This window comes from Mesoplodon densirostris, chromosome 2 (genome assembly GCF_025265405.1).
Source record: "Mesoplodon densirostris isolate mMesDen1 chromosome 2, mMesDen1 primary haplotype, whole genome shotgun sequence".
Classification (NCBI taxonomy): Eukaryota; Metazoa; Chordata; class Mammalia; order Artiodactyla; family Ziphiidae; genus Mesoplodon; species Mesoplodon densirostris.
Window position 1 is genome coordinate 84,217,864 of NC_082662.1, and position 23,452 is coordinate 84,241,315.

The 23,452-nt window shown below is 37.2% G+C and overlaps 1 protein-coding gene across 7 annotated transcripts in view; it reads left to right on the forward strand.

Moving 5' to 3' along the window:
• Positions 1-23,452, forward strand: part of CCDC18 (coiled-coil domain containing 18) — a 115,010-nt gene that overhangs the window by 56,884 nt on the left and 34,674 nt on the right. For all 7 annotated transcript variants that reach the window (XM_060090137.1, XM_060090138.1, XM_060090142.1 and 4 more), the window contains 5 exons: positions 6,993-7,109; positions 12,937-13,104; positions 15,998-16,140; positions 19,239-19,402; positions 19,620-19,833. In XM_060090137.1, coding sequence (XP_059946120.1) covers positions 6,993-7,109; positions 12,937-13,104; positions 15,998-16,140; positions 19,239-19,402; positions 19,620-19,833 — 806 coding nt within the window. The remainder of the gene's footprint in view (positions 1-6,992; positions 7,110-12,936; positions 13,105-15,997; positions 16,141-19,238; positions 19,403-19,619; positions 19,834-23,452) is intronic.

Here is a 23,452-nt window from a genome sequence, read left to right on the forward strand (position 1 = left end):
TGGGATCTTAGTTTCCTGCCAGGGATGGAACCTGGGCCCTCAGCAGCGAAAGCACCAAGTCCTAACCACTGGACTGCCAGGGAATTCCCTAAATGATTCTAACATATCAAATAGAAGTTTGAAATGTATTCCTCTTTTCTTGATTATGTCATTACCACCTTCTTTCTTGACTTTTGGCCATGTCCCTCTGCATGCCTCAGTTTGTTCTTTGCATAAAAAAATATGAAATTTTCTATCTGCAGGAGAGTTATAAGGATCAGTTTAAAGTTATATCACTTATAGAAGTATGATAATGATAGCTGGAAGACTGATGGGAAGTTTATGAACTGGTAACAAAAAAACCAATAAATTAAAGCAATTATGTTAGCTGCTATTAAATAGAAAATTGAGAAGGTACTTATTAGCAACTTCATTTGTTTATTTTATTTGTTTTGCTTTGCTTTTATTTTCCACTCTAGATTTCTGTGTGTGTTTTATTTCCCCAAAGAAAGTTAAAGTTTTAAGTAGAAAAAAAATAAAAAAGACTAGCTTAGGTGCTTCTGTTGAAAGTAGGTAGCATAGAGCCCCTATGTGGTTGCCTCCAGAATATGCCCCCGAGGAGGTTCTTTGGTTTAGCAGAGCAGTGTCTTTGTTTTGATTCTATTCATTCACGTACATATATATACATGTATATTTATGAGTGGTTTGTATACAGTGAATGATGTTTATTTGTATGAGATTTAGAGTCTCAAGCTCTTTGTTCAAATGAGAAATCCAACAGAGTAGTAGATGTTTTGGTTTTTATTATTTATTAGTTTTAATTAATTTATTTTTAATTAAATTTTATTTTGAAAAGTTTCAAACCTACAAAATGAAAGACTAGTACAGAGGACATCTGTGTACCTTTCATTTAGATTTACTGTCTTTTAAACTCTAACCATACTCGCTTCATCTCTCTCTGCACACACATGCACATGCCTTCTTGCGCATGCACCCACACAGTCCCACCCCCACTCACACATTTCCTTTTTGCTAGTCCACCTGTGAGAAGGTTGCAGATGTTATGATACTTTACACCCTTAATACTTAAACTTGGGTCTCCTATGTATAGAAACTTTCTCCTACCTGATTACACCATCTCTATACACCATAGAAAGTCCACACTAATTCAGTAACACCATTCAACACACTGTCCATACTGAAAATTTCCCAATTATTTAAAAATGTTCTTAATAATCTTGCTACTCAAAGCATGGTCTAGCAGCATCACTATCACCTGGGAACTTTTTTGACTTGCAGAATATCTGACCTACTGAACAGAGCTGGGACTAAAGTGAAGCAAGGGAGGTGCCTCTGGCATACAATTTAAGGAGACATTTATTCTCCGGGTTGTACAAGTGAAGGGTAGGCATTTGCATGATCCTGAGAGTGAGTACCTCCTTAAACTTTGAGCCCTAGAACCTCCTTTGTCTCACCCTAGACCTGGCTCTGGTACTGAATTAGGGTGTCCAGGTGATTTATGTGAACATTCAATTGTGAGAAACACTACTTTAGCTTGTTCCTTTTCTTTCCCCAATTTAGAATGCAGTCATAATTCATGTTTTGCTTTTGGCTTTTTAGATTCCCCTAAACTCACTGTCTCCTATTCTTCACAACACTGAATCTTTGGAAAAGTCTAGGTCAACCGTAATAGTACACACACCAGAATTGTGGATTATACTGTGGGTTATACTGTGTCCTTCCCACTGCTTCACATCAGGAGGCACATAATGTCACACCACCCCATTATTGGCTTTGCCAATCTTGACACCTATTATTTAAGGTGGTTACTGCCAGATCTCACTATTTTAAGGGCATAATTTTTCCTTTATAATTAATAAGCAATACATAGGGTGATTCTTTGAGGCCATGTTCAACGTCTTGTCCCTCAACAAACTAATGACCCATGGTTTTAACATCTAGTGGTGAATCTTGCCTGATTGAATTTTTGTTTGTTTGTTTGTTTATTTTTTGCGGTACGCGGGCCTCTCACTGTTGTGGCCTCTCCCATTGCGGAGCACAGGCTCCGGATGCGCAGGCCCAGCGGCCATGGCTCACGGGCCCAACTGCTCTGCGGCATGTGGGATCTTCCCGGACCGGGGCACGAACCCGCGTCCCCCGCATCGGCAGGCGGACTCCCAACCACTGCACCACCAGGGAAGCCCCTGATTGAATTTTTACGTTGTTAATTTTTATCACATGTGATGTTCTGACGGTCATAGATTTTTTTTTCTGTGTGTGGAAGATAATACAAGTACCAATGCTTATTCTCATGCTTAATAGAGAAAACTTGTAAATATTTATACCTCTCATAAAAGATTTTAAAAATTATTATTAGGGCAACAGTTTATTAACAAAGATAATTAATCAAAATTATAAGCTTTTTAACTGTTAATGGTTGTATTCACAGGCTATAGGGACAGGCTTTGAAAACTGTGTCTTTCAGTTGTGTCTCTTTTTAGAAATAAGAGTTGCAAAGATAATTTCAGGAAGTAGAATAGTATCTGCAAGAAGGAACATTTTTCTTTTTCTCCTTATCTTGTTGAAATTTCTTTCACACTTTCATGACTACTTACTAGAATGCTATTAGCGTTGAGGAAAGAAAAAAAATACTCCCGAGAAGCTCAGAAATACAATAAGGAAAAGAAAGGAACAAGACAAGAATGAATCTTATTAACAGATGGGATATGGAGCATGTGTGCAAATTCTGAAAAATTTTACTGAATTTGAGTTGCTCTTTGCTCATTCACTCTTTTCTTTGGGTGGAGGGGAGCTAGATTTTTTTTTTTTTACATCTTTATTGGAGTATAATTGCTTTACAGTGGTGTGTTAGTTTCTGCTTTATAACAAAGTGAATCAGTTATACATATACACATGTTCCCATATTTCTTCCCTCTTGTGTCTCCCTCCCTCCCACCCTCCCTATCCCACCCCTCTAGGTGGTCACAAACCACCGAGCTGATCTCCCTGTGCTAGGCAGCTTCTTCCCACTAGCTATCTATTTTACATTTGATAGTGTATATATGTCCATGCCACTCTCTCACTTTGTCACAGCTTACCCTTACCCCTCCCCATATCCTCAAGTCCATTCTCTAGTAGGTCTGTGTCTTTATTCCTGTCTTACCCCTAGGTTCTTCATGACATTTATTTTTCTTAAATTCCATATATATGTGTTAGCATACAGTATTTGTCTTTCTCTTTCTGACTTACTTCACTCTCTATGACAGACTCTAGGTCCAACCACCTCATTACAAATAGCTCAATTTCGTTTCTTTTTATGGCTGAGTAATATTCCATTGTATATATGTGCCACATCTTCTTTATCCATTCATCTGATGATGGACACTTAGGTTGTTTCCATCTCCGGGCTATTGTAAATAGAGCTGCAATGAACATTTTGGTACATGACTCTTTTTGAATGATGGTTTTCTCAGGGTATATGCCCAGTAGTGGGATTGCTGGGTCATATGGTAGTTCTATTTGTAGTTTTTTAAGGAACCTCCATACTATTCTCCATAGCAGCTGTACCAATTCACATTCCCACCAGCAGTGCAAGAGTGTTCCCTTTTTTCCACACCCTCTCCAGCATTTATTGTTTCTAGATTTTTTGATGATGGCCATTCTGACTGGTGTGAGATGATATCTCATTGTAGTTTTTTTTTTTTTTTTTTTTTTTTTTTTCTTTTTGCGGTATGTGGGCCTCTCACTGTTGTGGCCTCTCCCGTTGCGGAGCACAGGCTCCGGATGCGCAGGCCCAGCGGCCATGGCTCACGGGCCCAGCCGCTCCGCGGCATATGGGATCCTCCCAGACCGGGGCACGAACCCGTATCCCCTGCATCGGCAGGCGGACTCTTAACCACTTGCGCCACCAGGGAGGCCCTCATTGTAGTTTTGATTTGCATTTTTCTAATGATTAATGATGTTGAGCATTCTTCCATGTGTTTGTTGGCAGCCTGTATATCTTCTTTGGAGAAATGTCTATTTAGGTCTTCTGCCCATTTTTGGATTGGGTTGTTTGTTTTTTTTTGTTATTGAGCTGCATGAGCTGCTTATAAATTTTGGAGATTAATCCTTTGTCAGTTGCTTCATTTGCAAATATTTTCTCCCATTATGAATGTTGTCTTTTGGTCTTGTTTATGGTTTCCTTTGCTGTGCAAAAGATTTGAAGTTTCATTAGGTCCCATTTGTTTATTTTTGTTTTTATTTCCATTTCTCTAGGAGGTGGGTCCAAAAGGATCTTGCTGTGATTTATGTCATAGAGTGTTCTGCCCATGTTTTCCTCTAAGAGTTTGATAGTTTCTGGCCTTACATTTAGGTCTTTAATCCATTTTGAGCTTATTTTTGTGTATGGTGTTAGGGAGTGATCTAATCTCATACTTTTACATGTACCTGTCCAGTTTTCCCAGCAGCACTTATTGAAGAGGCTGTCCTTTCTCCACTGTACATTCCTGCCTCCTTTTTCAAAGATAAGGTGACCATATGTGCATGGGTTTATCTCTGGGCTTTCTATCCTGTTCCATTGATCTATATTTCTTCTTTTGTGCCAGTACCATAGTGTCTTGATTACTGTAACTTTGTAGTGTAGTCTGAAGTCTGGGAGCCTGATTCCTCCAGCTCCATTTTTCATTCTCAAGATTGCTTTGGCTATTCGGGGTCTTTTGTGTTTCCATACAAATTGTGAAATTTTTTGTTCTAGTTCTGTGAAAAATGCCAGTGGTAGTTTGATAGGGATTGCATTGAATCTGTAGATCGCTTTGGGTAGTAGAGTCATTTTCACAATGTTGATTCTTCCAATCCAAGAACATGGTACATCTCTCCATCTACTTGTATCATCTTTAATTTCTTTCATCAGTGTCTTATAGTTTTCTGCATACAGGTCTTTTGTCTCCTTAGGTAGGTTTATTCCTAGATATTTTATTCTTTTTATTGCAGTGGTAAATGGGAGTGTTTTCTTGATTTCATTTTCAGATTTTTCATCATTAGTGTATAGGAATGCCAGAGATTTCTGTGCCTTAATTTTGTATCCTGCTACTTAACCAAATTCATTGATTAGCTCTAGTAGTTTTCTGGTAGCATCTTTAGGATTCTCTATGTATAGTATCATGTCATCCGCAAACAGTGACAAATTTACTTCTTCTTTTCCGATTTGCATTCCTTTTATTTCCTTTTCTTCTCTGATTGCTGTGGCTAAAACTTCCAAAACTATGTTGAATAAGAGTGGTGAAAAAAAAAAAAAGGGTTTCCCTGGTGGCGCAGTGGTTGAGAGTCCGCCTGCTGATGCAGGGGACACGGGTTCGTGCCCCGGTCTGGGAGGACCCCACATGCAGCAGAGCGGCTGGGCCTGTGAGCCATGGCCACTGAGCCTGCACGTCTGGAGCCTGTGCTCCGCAACGGGAGAGGCCACAACAGTGAGAGGCCCACGCACCACAAAAAAAAAAAAAAAAAAAAGTGGTGAGAGTGGGCAACCTTGTCTTTTTCCTGATCTTAGTGGAAATGCTTTCAGTTTTTCACCATTGAGGACGACGTTGGCTGTGGGTTTGTCATATATGGCCTTCTGACACTGCAGAAATACAAAAGATCATGAGAGATTACTACAAGCAACTCTATGCCAATAAAATGGACAACCTGGAAGAAATGGACAAATTCTTAGAAATGCACAACCTGCCAAGACTGAATCAGGAAGAAATAGAAAATGTGAACATACCAATCGCAAGCATTGAAATTGAAACTGTGATTAAAAATCTTCCAACAAACAAAAGCCCAGGACCCGATGGCTTAAGAGGTGAATTCTATCAAACATTTAGAGAAGAGCTAACACCTATCCTTCTCAAACTCTTCCAAAATATAGCAGAGGGAGGAACACTCCCAAACTCATTCTACGAGGCCGCCATCACCCTGATACCAAAACCAGACGAGGATGTCAGAAAGAAAGAAAACTACAGGCCAGTATCACTGATGAACATAGATGCAAAAATCCTCAACAAAATACTAGCGAACAGAATCCAACAGCACATTAAAAGGATCATACACCATGATCAAGTGGGGTTTATTCCAGGAATGCAAGGATTCTTCAATATATGCAAATCAATCAACATGATACACCTTATTAACAAATTGAAGGAGGAAAACCATATGATCATCTCAATAGATGCAGAGAAAGCTTTCGACAAAATTCAACACCCATTTATGATAAAAAACCCTGCAGAAAGTAGGCATAGAGGGAACTTTGCTCATTTGCTTTTTTATGTTGAGGTAGCGTGAAACACTTGCAGCTTTATGAACACTTGAACCAAGTTACATTGCTGCCTTTTTGAAAATGTTTTCACTGATTCAGCAGCCTTCTCCATCTTACCTAAGTTTGTTTTTCATTAGCCAACAAAAACATTTCATTTTTTTAGTGACTTCAGCATATTCAGAATATTCACACTATAGCATTTTTAGCACAATACACCAGTTTGTACTCACTTTATTATTTTTCTTGATCAGGGGAACTTAAGGCATAGGTTTAAATACTGCTTACCTTTTTAGGTAAATGTTTCAGGGTGTCTGGCCTGCAGGTCCTTGACAGTTGGCCGCAGTCTATCTTGCTAATCCCATCCTTCCAGTACCCATGTCTTACAAATTCATGGTTTTGGTACCCTAAGCTCCTCCCAACTTCTTACCATTCCTTTTCACAGCGCCTTGTCTCTGAATGTACTCCCCTCTTCCTAGAATGCCCTTCTTCACTTGTTCATGTCCATTTATTCTTCAGGACTCCAGGTGCTGGTTTCCTCTTTGGTTTCCTAGTTTGCAGTAATAATTAGTTTTCTAAATAAATCTCTCCTTTAATAGCATTTTATATCCTAAGTTGGACTGTATATTTACTGGTTGAAACAGTGAGGTAACATTAGGAGATAACGCTGTAAAATATTGAGCATATAATAAGCACTCATTGGTATTCATTGATTTTCCTTTTTTGCTTTTTTTCTGCTTAGGTCAGACAACTAGATTCAGCATTGGAAATTTGTAAGGAAGAACTTGCTTTGCATCTGAACCAATTGGAAGGAAATAAAGAAAAGTTTGAAAAACAGCTAAAGAAGAAATCTGAAGAAGTAAATTAACATTCCCTTTAAATATAGCATATTTTTCAAGTGATTTCTTTTTGAGATATTGTTTATTTTCAAGATACTTTAAAAGTACATTTTTATATAGCTGATATAAAAAAATTTTTCCAGTAAAGTGTAAACTCCAATTTTATATTATTTTTTTAAAAAGTATATTTATTTATTTGTTTGTTTGTTTGTTTGTTTGTTTGTTTATGGCTGTGTTGGGTCTTCGTTGCTGCTTATGGACTTTCTCTAGTTGAGGAGAGTGGGGGCTACTCTTCATTGCAGTGCACGGGCTTCTCATTGCAGTGGCTTCTCTTATTGCAGAGCATGGGCTCTAGGCGCACAGGCTTCAGCAGTTGTGGCATGCGGGCTCAGTAGTTGTGGTGCGCAGGCTCCAGAGTGCAGGCTCAGTAGTTGTGGCCCACGGGCTTAGCTGCTCCGCGGCATGTGGGATCTTCCCAGACCAGGGATCGAACCCGTGTCCCCTGCAGTCACAGGCGGATTCCCAACCACTGTGCCACCAGGGAAGTCCCCAATTTTATATTCTTTAAGAAACAAACATTATATGGCATATAAAACACAAAATATGACACCTTAAAATTCTGATTCTATTACCTAGTTTTAGGGAATCAGGAGATTATTGTTGATCACAGAGTAATTCTAATATAAAATGATTAACACTTAGAATATTGTTTTAGATTTAGAGGTATAAAATTCTTCAAATTTTTTCCATTTTGTTTTTTCTTCCTCTATTTGTCTGAAGGATTGAGAATTAGGTTTATAAATTCACCTTTCTTTATTGAGAAGAATTTCTCAGATACTAGATAGAAGACTTCTCTTGCATTATCTTATTCATCTCTGTATACTAATTGTCAACCACTTTGCTTTCAACATAATAGGTAGTCACTAAATATTTGCTCAAAGGAATAATCTTAATGAAGAATTCCTTTATTTCTTTGTTAGAATTTATAATATATATATATATTTAAACCTTAACTTCATGTTTAGAAATATTCAACAAATTGGACTTCCCTGGTGGCAGTGTGGTTAAGAATCTGCCTGCCAATGCAGGGGACACCGGTTTGAGCCCTGGTCCAGGAAGATCCCACATGCCACAGAGCAACTAAGCCCATGCGCCACAACTACTGACCTGCACTCTACAGCCCGTGAACCACAACTGCTGAGCCCTTGTTCCACAACTACTGAAGCCCACACACCTAGAGCCCGTGCTCTGCAACAAGAGAAGCCACCGCAATGAGAAGCTTGTGTACCGCAACAAAGAGTAGCCCTCACTCACCAGAACTAGAGAAAGCCTGCACGCAGCAACAAAGACCCAATACAGCCAAAAATAAAATAAAGAAAGAAAAGAAAAGAAAAAAACACCTTTCTTAAAAAAAAAAAAAAAGTCAACAAATCTTCATCAAAGATGCATCACAGGGCTTCCCTGGTGGCGCAGTGGTTGAGAGTCCACCTGCCAATGCAGGGGACACGGGTTCATGCCCCAGTCTGGGAAGATCCCACATGCCGTGGAGCAGCTAGGCCCGTGAGCCATGGCCATTGAGCCTGCACGTCCGGAGCCTGTGCTCCGCAACAGGAGAGGCCACAACAGTGAGAGGCTGCATACTGCAAAAAAAAAAAAAAAAAAAAAAAAAAAAAGATGCATCACATAATTATATAACTTCAGAGGTTAAAATAAAAACTTTGTATTTTATATGGTCCTATCTTCTTCCTTCTACTTCCCTTCATGAAGGTTTTTATAGCATCTTTCACAGGTGGGCATATATTTCTGTATTCCAATATATGGAAATTAAACCACCTTAACTATAGATACTTATGAGAATAGGAGTGTGATTTTTTTTTCCAGCGGGATCTTCTTTAAACCATTATTTAGGCATTTATTTATTTTTATTTACTTATTTTTTGGCCACACCCTGCAGCATGCGGGATCTTAATTCCCTGACCAGGGATCAAACCGATGCCGCCTGCAGTGAAAGCTCAGAGTCTTAACCACTGGACTGCCAGGAAAGTCCCTATTTAGGCATTTAAATTCTATAGCCCTCACTGCACTCCAGCATAAATGGACTTGGCAGAGATGGAATGTGGAGACAGGCAGTGTTTGTAATCAGAGAGTTTGCTGAGTTTTAGAATTTGTATTCTTAGAAATAGCATCAGAGACTTGGGTGGATAAGAGGCATTTACCCAAAATGAACTTAGAACTTTTTTCAGAATAGCAGGAAGTATAAACCTAGGCTGGAACTGAATTAGAAATCAGAAATGGTAGTCAGGTTTGTACAATCATACTAGAGAAAGAGTAAGTAAGTAAATTAGAAAGATTTGCAGCCCTTTTATTGCTGATGAATTATTAGCTCAACTGCATGTGCATTGGCTTACTTAGTTAAAAGATCATCTTTCACTTCTTGTGTGTTGATAAGAAATGTGGAGAAAAATCCAATTACTCTTTACCTTTTTTTTTAGGTACCAATCCATACATGTATTTAGTTTTGGCTTATTTGTCTTTACGGCAAATTATAATATCTTACAGAGAAAACTCTTTCTAACGCTGGTTAATAGAATTAATATCTTATAACAGCAGAGTTATGAGATTTTCATCATAAGCTATGATTTGATTCATAGTGCATCCATTCTGTTAGTAATAGGTGATGTTATAAAAATATTTTACCAAATCAGTAGGTAGTCCCGAATCACATACTAGCTGAATAATTAAATGGCCCCAGAGCATATAGATAGAAAGCCAGCTGAAAAAACTACATGTTGATAATCCACCACACAAAGCTAATAAATATGCTTCTGAGTTTTTGCCTCAGGCAAATATTCTTTTCCATATGTTGAAATAAATACATTTATGATAAAAAATAATAGTGACTTTGGGGTCCTGAATTATTTTGAAAATATTTTAATTTGTATTAAAATGCTTTAAAAAGTGATAATGTATGTGTTCATGAAGAATTACATTGTCAACATGATAGAAGAAAATAAATACAAAATAGATGTGAATAAGCCAAAACATTTTCTGCGTAAAGCATTTATTCAGTAAGATCCGTCATTTTATTGATAAATGCCTTTATTCAAATTGATGGACTTAAATTTTGCAAAGTTGGCATTGTGTCAGTAACTTTTCTGGGTTATATTTTATTTTTTAGTAATAATCATGAGAGTGTTTTTGAATTCTTTAGGAAAAGTTTATTCTCTGAATATGATAATAACAGTAGAGAATATAATGTCAAAACTGTTTGTCTTATATTTACTTTTAAAGTTAAGTGGAAGTTAAAGGGTAGTAGAGTGAAATGCCAGTATAAATTTGATAGATGTAGGTTAATTTTTGTGAATTAATATTTGTGATACAACTAATATGTTAGATACTCAGTATTTTTAATGGAAATTATTTTGCTAGTGGCTAGATTACTAAAATAAAATTTTTAATTGTTCTTATGTGGTATGACTTTCTTAGTGTTTTGATTAGGCCTTATCTTTTTTCTAATATTTTGTCTTATTTTAATACTTTGTCCATTTTTTTAATTTGATTAAGAAAGTAAGTATAAAACAGCATGTTCCAGTAAACAAAGAATAGTATATAAACTTATAGGCAAGTCAGTTCTATATAAAATAAACTACAGCAGAGGTGTGATCTGTAGTTTTCTCAGGAGCTAGCAGGAAAAACAAAACAGGTGTCACTAATACCTATTTACACTAAATAAATTATTTTCATACAGACAACATTAAGTAAAATAGATTAGCATTAAAAAGAATTATAATAATATTAGAAATTGGATAGTTGCCTGTTATATGTAAGGTTCTCTAAGTTTACAGTATCATCATATAATGAAGAAGTTTGAAGTTTAAGAGCTTCTTATCATAAGCAAAGGCTTTTTGGCCCCTAAGCCTTTCATGATGCTGCTGAATATTCCACTGCTGTATAATTAGAAAAAACCAAGTCAGGATTCTTCTTCACTGTTTCTTAGGAGTTTAAAATTACTTTCTTCTCAATTGATATTTATTAGAAAGATTGTTTGCTTTAAAGGGATGGGTTTATTTTCCTTCATTTTAAAAAGTTATTACATAAGCAACAATAAGAAATCTTTTGAAGAAGATTTACCTATAATCCACTCCCTAATACTAATATTCTCTAATACTTTTCACTTTTCTATTTGCCTGAGTGTTTTTCATATTAATGAAATTAGGGATTTTTTTTCACTTTATTTTGTAAAATTTATTTGCCACTGTCCTTTAAATTATTATTATTATTTATTTTTTTTTTTTGGCCATGCCATGTGGCTTGTGGGATCTCAGTTCCCCAACCAGGGATTGAACCTGGGCCACTAGGCCACCAGTGAACTCCCTAAACTGTGATTTTAAATGGTTGCATCTTTTTTTTTTTTTTTTTTTTTTGCGGTATGTGGGCCTCTGACTGTTGTGGCCTCTCCCGTTGCGGAGCACAGGCTACGGACGTGCAGGCTCAGTGGCCATGGCTCACGGGCCCAGCCACTCCGTGGCATGTGGGATCCTCCCGAACCAGGGCACGAACCCGCGTCCCCCGCATTGGCAGGCGGACCCTCAATCACTGTGCCACCAGGGAAGCCCTAAATGGTTGCATCTTTTAAAATCAGATTTATATATCATCATTTAGTAAACCTTCCCCTTACTTTAAGAACAGGTAACAAATATTATGAAATATATATTAAATTATGCCGTATTATTTATAGAATTTTAAAATGATTTCTTTTGGCACTCTTTAGGATTTGGATTTCTTGGACAAAGAGCATTTTTTTTCCCCTTCTTTTTTTTTTTTTTTTTTTTTTTGCAGTATGCGGGCCTCTCACTGTTGTGGCCTCCCCCGTTGCGGAGCACAGGCTCCGGACGCGCAGGCTCCGGACGCGCAGGCTCAGCGGCCATGGCTCACGGGCCCAGCCGCTCCGCGGCATATGGGATCCTCCCAGACCGGGGCACGAACCCTTATCCCCTGCATCGGCAGGCGGACTCTCAACCACTTGCGCCACCAGGGAGGCCCTTTTTTCCCCTTCTTAATAGATTCTCCCAGATAACTCTAAAGGTTTCATTTAAAGCAATTTGGGGGATCAGCATATTCAAGTCCTAAATATTTGGAGTGAATAAGTGCAATTTCTTAGTTGGTATTGTTTTCCTTTATGTGTTTTGGAGCGTGAATATTTAAGAGTGCTTGCTGGGATATTATTTTACAAACAATGGCAATGATAGCAACAATAATGTACTAAATAACACCTAACATTTATACAGTGTTTTCATGGTTATGGTTTATTATCAATACGAGAAAAAGGTACATCAAATGGAGTGTGAAGAAATCCATGGCTTCCTATGTTTTCTCCCTTGTTCTGGGAGAAGTCACACAGAATAAGCTCCTTTCTGTAGAAGTGAAATGCGGCAACATTTATGCAGTACTTCTGCCCAGGGAAGCCTGCTTATGACTCAAAGTTCAAGGTTTTTTATTGGGGGCTGGTCACATAAGAACAGCCATAAGTATCAGAATTCCAGACTCCTAGAAGGAAAGCATGATTTGGTGCCCTAGCCAGGGAAAACAGTCTCATTACTTAAGGAATGTTTCAAAAGCCACATTCCCAGACATCAGCCAAGAACCAACCCTATTAACAGGCCCTTCTAACATACCTCCCCATCAGAAAAATGAGCCCTGCCCTTCCACATAATAAATTATAGCTGTGAATACAATTGTCCCATATGACAACTGAGGGTAATTATCTCATAAGGTAGACAACATTGACATTTTATTGCTTTTTATTTGAAATATGTCATTATAATGAGAATTGTGTATATTTGTTAGGTATATTGTTTACAGAAAGAGCTGAAGATTAAAAATCACAGTCTTCAAGAGACTACTGAGCAAAATGTTATTCTGCAGCATACTCTTCAACAACAGCAGCAAATGTTACAACAAGAGACAATTAGAAATGGAGAGCTAGAAGACATTCAAACTAAACTTGAAAAACAGGTATATATTATTGGTCAAAGTGGTTTTATGAAATAGAAAGTTTTTTAAATTGATAATAGATTTTTTTGCTAGTTATATAAATTGCTGTTTAACCTCAAAGATACCATATTATAAGAAATATTCTAAATTAACATTGTAAAATGTATAAAGTTTTATTCCAATGTAATGTGATCGTGTAATACTGTGGGCACATTTTTGTCACTCCATCCAACTTAGTTATAATTTAGTCTGCTTTATTCACTTTTTCCTTTTTGGACCTGAATATAACACCTATCTGAATCATTATAGCTTGCATTTTCTTCATTTTGGATCAGGAGATGTGTGATAATCCCTAAAGAAATGGCAAGCAATGCACTAAAAGAAAAATTCCAAAGGAAACTACTGATTTTAAAAAATAAGTTATTACTCCAAAAAAGAATCCTAGGAAATTTTATTCTAGAATCGAATCTTTTTTCTTTCATTCATTACCAAATTCATCTGAATTATTCTGACAGATATTTCACATTTTTTGTTTTGTTTTCCTCTCATCACACTTTACAGAAAAGTATAAATTAGAAAATGATAGTTCCCAGTAACCTCACTACACCTCACTTTTTGTCATTTGTATGACTTTTTAATCTGTGTATTCTGACTTCATCCTCAGCCTCTCCAGTGGAACTAAAGAATCTCTTCTCTGCACATTCAAATATATCAGGCAGGTATTCTGTATTTTCTTTTTTAGAGACATCTGTCCTGTGGCTCTCCATCCCTTTTGTTCAAGTCTAGACCTACTGTTTGCTATGCCTGTTGTACAGCTTCATCCTGAGGCATTTCTTCATTTCATCTGTTATTTGATTCCCACTTTCTAAATCCCTTGTCACTGACTCCAGTTTTTGTAAGATTGATTATAATTCTTGTTCTTTCTGAAATTGTTTTCATTTCTATAATGGTCTTACGGTTTTCTTCTGAGTTTTTTTTTCCTTAAGTCTATCAATTCCTTTGTATTTTTCATTTGGTTATTTTATTTCTTCATGATCTTTGTTTTAAGAGATTTTTATGTCTTCTCTAATTTCTTTGAGGATCTAAAGAAGTTTTTATCTAAAAATTCCTTCAGTATTTGGAATAAATTTTCCAGCATATATTTTTTCTACTTTTTATTCATGTTCCACTATGCACAGGTTCCGTGTTGGATTTATTCAGATTGTTATCTTTAGATTCTTTCTGCTTATGAGTGTGCCATTTAATCAAACACAGAATGGGTAGATTTTCCATGGTTCCCTTCCCTTTTTACCTGGGTACTATTTTAATTTTATATTTGGAACTTAAGTTGGGGGTGTGGATATTAATGACTTATTATCTGTACTTAGTTCTTCAATGAGAGGTTTTAGAACAGTAGGGAGGATATCAAAGTCATTAGCCAGATATTAACTTTGAGATCACAGTCATGTAAATGTTCATTGAAAATAAGAAGTGAGACTTCGCTGGTGGCACAGTGGTTAAGAATCCACCTGCCAATGCAGGGGACATGGCTTCGATCCCTGTTATGGGAAGATCCTACATTCCACAGAGCAACTAAGTCCGTGCGCCACAACTACCGATCCTGTGCTCTAGAGCCCGCAAGCCACAACTGCTGATGCCTATGTGCCCTAGAGCCTGCGCACCGCAACTATGGATGCCACGTGCCGCAACTACTGAAGCCCACGTGCTCTAGGGCCCACTGCTGCAACTACTGAGCCCACGTGCTGCAACTACTGAAACCCACACACCTAAAGCCCGTGCTCCACAACAAGAGAAGCCACTGCAATGAGAAGCCTGAGCACCGCAACGAAGAGTAGTCCCCGCTCGCTGCCATTAGAGAAAGGCTGCGTGCAGCAATGAAGACCCAACACAGCCAAAAAAAAAAATTGAAAAAAAAAAATGAAGTGGCTGAGGTTAACTAGGGAGAGAACATAGAATGAGGGGTGAGATGACTGACTTTGACAGAGCTCTGAAGGATACAGTACCTGGAAGCCAAAGTAAGTATTTCATGACTTAAGGGATTATAATTGGTGTCATGGGCTGCTGCAATCAGTGTCAAGTAAATTGAGGGTTGAGAAATGCCCATTGGAATTAGCTGCATGGAAGCCATTGGTGACACAATGTAGTTTCTGTACAGTGCCTAGATTGCTATGGGTTGAGGAATGAATGAGAAAATGAGAAAAATGATACAACAAGCATAGAAAAAAATCTGAGAAGTTGGGCTATAAAGAGGAGGAAAGAAATGGTGGTAGTTGGAAGGAGGTAGAGGTGTGGAGGAAAGTTTTTTATGATAGGAAGGTCTTGAACATGTTTAAATGCTAATATAAAGAAACCAGAAGAAAGAGATTGAAGATACAGCAGAGAGTAGAGGTAGTAGTATGAGGTTCCTTAAAAAGTGGATAGGAGTTGAATCCAGAATGCTTATGAAGCAGTTTGACTTATATAGGAGGAAGAATACCTCCTGCAATGTAGTAAAACAGAAAGAGGAATGAATAGGAGCAAATGCAAGTTGTAAAGTTTGAGGGCAGATGGGAATTCTAGGAATTGGTATGAGCCAATTTGTGAAGAAGGAAAGAAACATAGTTTGACAAGAGAAGAAAGAACATTTCAGATGAGGATGATGAAAAGAGGAACATTTACCATTATTCTGTACAATTCTTTTAAGTCCTATTTTAGTGTTATGATGTGGTCACTTCTATAAATATGTATGTGAATGAAATATCTTATTAAAAATTGTTTTGCTTTCATATTTTCAAAACGTTTCTTGGCCTATAATTTTTGTAATAACATCTTGAAACTGATAGGCTAGGCTACAAATTTATATAAATATTTTTCTTCTGAAAAATGTTGAACTGTGTTTGAATTTTAAATACTTAACTGAAAATTGCTTTACAAGGTATCAAAACTTGAACAAGAGCTTCAGAAACAAAGGGAAAGTTCAGCTGAAAAGTTGAGAAAAATGGAGGAAAAATGTGAAGCAGCCACATATGAAGCAGATTTAAAAAGGCAAAAAGTTATTGAACTTACTGGTACTGCCAGGTAAAATGAATATGTTAGTTTATATTTGTCTTCCTGCTTTAACATCAGTCATATTTGAGTTTCACTATCAGATAATGTTCAGTGAAGTGTTTGCTTGAGGAATTAATTTCTTTACGGTGTGTGTTCCTATAGCATTGTTTGCACCTCCCTCATATCCCTCATGCCTTTTAGTATCATAAGTTAATATCCTTTGCTCTCCTACTATATTGTAGTTCCTTAAGGCCAAGATAATATATGGTTTAATCTAAGGATCCTCCCACAACAATCAGCATAGTTCCTTGTACCTCATAGGCACTCAGCAGCTGTTTTATTAATTTGAATTGTGAAAGTGGCAGGCAAAGATGTACTCATATAGAGGAACTTTTCATGGATTCTAATTGTTTATGGGAGGGAGTAAATTAATAGAAGAAAACAGTGGTCTCAACATTGACTGAACATTAAAATCACCCAAGGAGCTTTAAAAAGTACTGATGCGGGCTTCCCTGGTGGCGCAGTGGTTGAGAGTCCGCCTGCCGATGCAGGGGACACGGGTTCGTGCCCCAGTTTGGGAAGATCCCACATGCCGCGGAGTGGCTGGGTCCGTGCGCCATCCGGAGCCTGTGTTCCGCAACGGGAGAGGCCACAGCAGTGAGAAGCCCGCGTACCACACACACAAAAAAAAGTACTGATGCCTAGGTCCTACCCCTAAAGATCCTGATTTAATGTGGCTGGGCTGTGCTAAGAAATCAATAGTTAATTGGTCAAGAAAGGGAACTATTAGCTGAAAGTTATACCTAGCTTCCCCAGACCTCTTATACTTTGTCGACAAGAGTTGACATAATTAATAATAAACTCTTAATTAGCCCACCATTCTACCAACAGGAATTAGAGTTAACTTATGCATTTGAACTTAAACCACAACATCCTCAGACTCCCTCTCCCCCTCTGACAGGAATAAATGTAGGGCCTTTGTGCTTTGAGTAGCAACTTGCTTCCCCAGATATCCTCAACTCTCTCATTGGGGTCAAGGAGATATCCTATGTTTAAGACTAAGACCACAGTTCTTCAGACCTTCTTTCTGCCATTGGTAGTTGTCTATCCAGTAACACAGCCTCACCACCAGTGTGTACCTTAATTCCACAAAGACTAATCAACATTGTAACTTTATCTTTGCTTGTGCCAGATGCCACAGAAGCATCAGATTTCCAGGCGTTAGATTTACCCTCATCTCTCTTACTAAGTCCCAAAAACCTCCTCATGTATTTTCTTCCCTTTTCCCACCGCATCTGAACTTGTGAAAGATTTTCACTTTATCCTCTGGAATTCACAGTCCATCCTGAGAGACATTCCCTATATTCTCTATCTCTTCTTTTCTCTTGCTGTAACAGAAATGTGACTGTCCCCTGAGGACATTGCTTCTTCCCCTGCAGCTCTCTAAAGTAAAAACTTTTCCCCATAGTTCTTGTACCACAGGGTTGAGATGTGGAATAGTATGACATACACCATGAACCTCATGTCATCAGATCATATCATCCCTCGTTGCTGACACCTACAGGCCACCTGACTTACATAGCTCTCTCCAACACTACTCCTGTCTTTATTCTTGGGGATTTCAATATACATCTATCTAGCTGATCCTCAGCCACTCACTCACATGATTTATCCTAGATCTTATCATTTCTGATATCTCCATTTTTTCAACATAATCTGAATACTATGCATCTACCTCTATATTATTACCTCATTCCCTTTAATACCCCCAATTCAACAATTCTTTGATGTAACTAGGACCTCTGATCTATCAGTTCTACCACTGTCTCATTCCCTAATGCCCTTTCTCCTCTCTTTACCTAGCTTAAATTCTAATTAATCATTAAAATCACTGATTTACATAAACCCACAACTCCTTTACCTCTCTCTTACTTTGTGGTACACAGAACTAAAAATCCAACTCAGACTAATTCATGCTTGCATCTTTACAGAGGCTGGAGAAAAATATAACCACACTGACCAGTCTTACTTTATACCCATAACTTCAAAACCTTAGGCATTTTCTTAATGCTGTCTGTCTGGCAATCACAGTGTTACTTACTCTTGTAGAGGACTCTTTTACACTTTTGCCTTTTCTTTCAAAACTCTAACAACCCCTCCCCAATCCTTGCTCTCACTGTTGATCTTGCTTTTGTTTCACTAAGAAAATTGAAATAACTGCTTCTTTCTTTTCTTACTCCCACCCTTTGACTTCTAGACAAAAACTCTTCTTAATTGTAGCTAATAGGCACATTCAGTGGGTAAAGTAAGTTCTAATTACTAGTAGGAAGCTTATGAACTAGATGAATAAACTTCATAAGAAAGATATCCTAGTTCCAAGATCTTCTCTTCATGAAGCAGGGTTTTTCTCTGTTCCAACTATTGCTTCTTTCACTTCTGAAACTATAATTTATAAAGCTGTTTTTCTCTCACAAAAGGGTTTAGAGTTGAAATATATCTGTTATATATCTCCTTGGATCTGTTTTAAAATTAAAATATCTCAGGGACTTCCCTGGTGGTCCAGTGGTTAAGACCTCGCCTTCCAATGCAGGGAGTGCGGGTTCATCCCTTGTCACGGAGCTAAGATCCCACATGCCTCGTGGCCAAAAAGCCAAAACATAAAACAGAAGCAATATTGTAACAAATTCAATAAAGACTTTAAAAATGGTCCACATCAAAAAAAAATCTTAAAAAAAAATTAAAATATCTCCAAATAGAAAGAAAACAAATTCATTGAGCACCTTTTGTGTGCCAGGTAGTGTACTAGGTAAACACATCATATAGTTGTGTTTAGTGGCATGAAATTGGTACAGAATTATAATCTATTAGTTGGAGCATTTCTAACAATATAATAGGTGATTTAAGATTCTGACTAGACTTTTTTTTATACTGCAGGTTTTTATTAGTTATCCATTTTATACATATTAGTGTATATATGTCAATCCCAATCTCCCAATTCATCCCACGAGGACTAGACATTGTGCTGATATTTGTCTTTATATAACTTGCAGACTTTGTTCAGTCAGAGATAAGTTAGTTGATTTTTAAGTTTCCAAATTATTTTATTTTATTTTTTTGTTTTTAACTAGGCAAGTAAAACTTGAGATGGATCACTACAAAGAAGAACTGTATAAAATGGAAAAAGAAATAAAGCACCTAAAACAAGATGGAGAAAATAAAGCAATGCATCTCTCTCAGTTCGACATGATATTAGAACAGACAAAGACAGAACTAGATAAGAAAACAAATGCTGGTAAGCAACAGGTTAGCTCAGCTTAGCTGCCTGCATTTGTATATTTGAAGAAATGGAATAAAGTGAGAATTTGAGATGACGGGGAAGGGACAGTCAGTGGTATTTTGCCTGTTATAGATGAATAAAATTGGATATTCTTAATTATAATTGCTTAAAAATTTCTGAATAACAAATAGTTTATATATATAATTCTAAAATTATTCTCTGCTTTTAACAGTGAAGGAGTTAGAAAAGTTACAGCACCACACTGCAACTGAACTAACAGAAGCCTTGCAGAAACGGGAAGTACTAGAGACTGAACTACAAAATTCTCATGGAGAATTAAAGAGTACTTTAAGACAACTCCAGGAATTGAGAGATGTTCTACACAAGGCTCAGTTATCATTAGAGGAAAAATACACTACTATAAAGGATCTCACAGCTGAACTTAGGTGAGTTAAATACTAAAAAATGATATCACAGTTACAGGTATTTCACTTTATTACCCTTAGTCCTTGGGTCATACCATAGAGTTTGTTGTTGAATTCTAGATGTCCAAACTTCTCAACTGCCTTTAGTTCACTCTGTCTCATCCTAGGCAGTTCATCCCATGCTCCATCTCACTAATATAGCTGTTGCTGTTGGCTAATACTTCCATCCTGTTCTTTGGACCATTTTACATTGGCCCTCTCCTGTATCCCATAGTGGTAAAAAATGATTGGACCAGCATACAGCAGTGATTAATAGAAAAATAATATTAACAATAACAATGTTGTTCTTTGTGTTAAGCCCTAATTTTGTGCCAGGACTATGGCAGGGACTTCATATATGATCTCAGTCATTTCTTTGCAACAAACCTATAAGTTGCTTATTATCACCTTTTTACGCTTGAGAAAACTGAGGCTTGAGAAAATTAAGTAAAATGCCCAAAGTCAGATAGTAGGGTCCAGAGATGGGAGTGAAACACAAGTCTGTCCAACTGTAAAATCTGGGTTCTTAGATTAGCAGCAATAGCATAAAATGCTGTTCCAGTACACATCTGTGATGAGTAGGGGTGGAGAGCCAGACTGGAGCCAAAGTGTGGGAAATGGATTCTGAAAAGGAAAACAGACCAGGATGTGAAATGTGTAATGAAAGAACAGGATAGAGAGTAGCAAGGTGACCCAGAATCTTAGATATTGTAACCTGTGGTTCAGAGCAGGACCCCTTCTCTTTTCTACCCACAAACTCATTCTTGGTAAATTTCACATAGCTTTAAATACTATGTGTCAGAGACTTCCAAACCCATATCTCTAGAAAGACCTCTTCTCCAAACTTCAGACTTATATCTAATGACCTACTTGTTATCTCCACTGACGTATTTTAAAGAGGCATCTTAAATGTGGCTAAAACAATTCATTTTTTTTACTCATAACCCTGCCCTTCCTCCATCTCATTATTATGCAGTTGCTTAAACCAAAAATCTATAAGATTATTTTTATCTCTTTCCCTCCCTTTTTTCATCCAGTCTATTAGCAAGTCATGTCAACTTTATTTCTAAAACATATTCTGAAATCTATTGATTTCTTATTTTTTCTACTACCACCTTAGCACAAGCCATCATCATCTCTCACCTGGTCTGTTGCTGTGGCTTCCCACCTGGTCTACCAGCTTAAATCCTTGACCTTCCCCACAATTCATTCCCCACAGAATTGATTTAAGTTTATGATTCAAAACATAAATCAGATCATATTGCTTCCCTACTTAATCTTCTAATGGCTTCCCAAAAGATTCAGAATAATAACCAAGCTCCTTGGGAAATGTAAATCAAAACCACAATGAGATACCACTTCAATCCCACTAAGATGGCCATAATAAAAACAAACACAGGCTTCCCTGGTGGTGCAGTGGTTGAGAGTCTGCCTGCCGATGCAGGGGACACGGGTTCGTGCCCCGGTCTGGGAGGATCCCACATGCTGCGGAGCGGCTGGGCCCGTGAGCCATGGCCACTGAGCCTGCACATCCAGAGCCTGTGCTCCACAACGAGAGAGGCCACAACAGTGAGAGGCCCGCGTACTGGAAAAAAAAAAAAAAAAAATCCAAGCAGAAAATAACAAATGGTAAACTAAAATGGTTACTGCTTCTGTGGAAAACAGTGTGGCAGTTCCTCAATAACTTAAACATACATTAACCATATAACTCAGTAATTCCACTCCTAGGTAAGTACCCAAAAGAATTGAAAACAGGTGTTCAAACAAAACTTTTGCACAAATGTTCATAGTATGGCTATTCCCAATAGCCAATAAGTGGAAACGACCCAGCTGGACACTGATAGTTGTGAATGGATAAACACAGTGTGGTGTATCCATACAAGGAATAATAATAAGCCATGAAAAGGAATAGAGTACTGAAACATGCTACAACGTGGATGAACCTTGAAAATAATATGCTAAATGAAAGAACCCACATATATGTTGCATAATTCCATTTATATGAAATATCCAGAATTAGCAAATCCATAGAGATAGAAAGCAGATTAATTGTTGCCAGGGACTGGGAGAAGGGAGAATGGAAAAAAACTGCTAATGGATATGGGGTTTCCATTCAGAATGATGAAAAAGTACTGGAAATAGTGGTAATGGTTACACAACATTGTGAATGTACTTAGTGTAACTGCATTGTACACTTTAAAGTGGTTAAAATGGTAAATCTTATGTTATATGTATTTTACCACAATCGAAAAAAAAAATACAAGCTCCTTTTCCTGTAATACAAAGCCCAAGGTTCCTGCCTACTTCTCTGGCCTCATTTCATATTGTTCTGCTTGCTCCTGGCTTTTTTATTGTACTTAAAGTTTACCAAGTTTTTTCCCACCTTAGGACTTTTGCCATAGCTGTTTCTTTGGTCTGAAATAATGGTTGTATGGCCAGCTTCTTCATACCGTTCACATTACCTCAAAGGGCCCTTCCCTGACCACCTATTCTAACATAGCCTCCCAGTCACGATCTCATCACTGTATTTAATGTTCTAACATAGCACTTTATATTATATTTTTCATGTTGAATTGTTTATTATTTATAGTCCATCTCTTGACCTAGTAGAATGTAAGCTTTATGTGATGAACAACATCTATCCTGTTGACTATTAATTCCACAGTACATAGAACCTTGATATATAAGAAACATCCAATAAATATTTGCTAAATGATTAAGGGAATGAATGGATAAAAGAAGTAAAACAAAACTTAAAATTCTAGCTAGTAGCTGAATTTTGGAAGTGCAGCTATTCATATAGACAGCAATTAGAGTTATCTTTAGAATTCATTTCATATTACTTTTAGAATATAAGTTTAGCCTTGTATGAACTCTTCAGGCTTTTAGGAGAACAGTAAACAGCTCATTAAAGAAGTTCAGAATCTGCTTTTTAAAGTCAGTACCTTTATTATATTGTTTCATATTTAAGATTGGAAAATCATATGAAGATTCAAGATCAACAACATTTTCATCCTTTGTGATATCAGAACTTAGAGTTCGAAATTAAAATTCTCTGATCAGAGGCTTCAGAGTGATATAAATATTAAAATTGTGTCATTTTAAGCATTTTTATAATATAAAATTATTCAAAAGTTAGTATTTTAAGAGGGCTAGAATTTATAAAAAATACATTTAAAATATTTCTATATTAGACTTCAATACTTCACTAAATGTAAGGTGTCATTTTGAGTAAAATTCCCATAAGAAATACAGTGGTCGTTTACTGAGCTTTGAATATCAGGGACATCAATCATGAGATAAATGCCTCGTTCAATTATAGTGAACTCACAGCTATTATATATAAAAGACTTTCAAACACTCCTTTGATTTATAGATGAAAAAATATAGATATATTTTTTAAATTCTTATACTGATTCGGTCTTATTCCCTGGTAGTGCTTTTAACGTTTAGCTTAAATTGTCTCCAATAGTAGAATCTGAGAAAGCCAGAGATAAACCCACACACATATGGTCACCTTATCTTTGATAAAGGAGGCAAGAATATACAGTGGAGAAAAGACAGCCTCTTCAGTAAGTGGTGCTGGGAAAACTGGACAGAT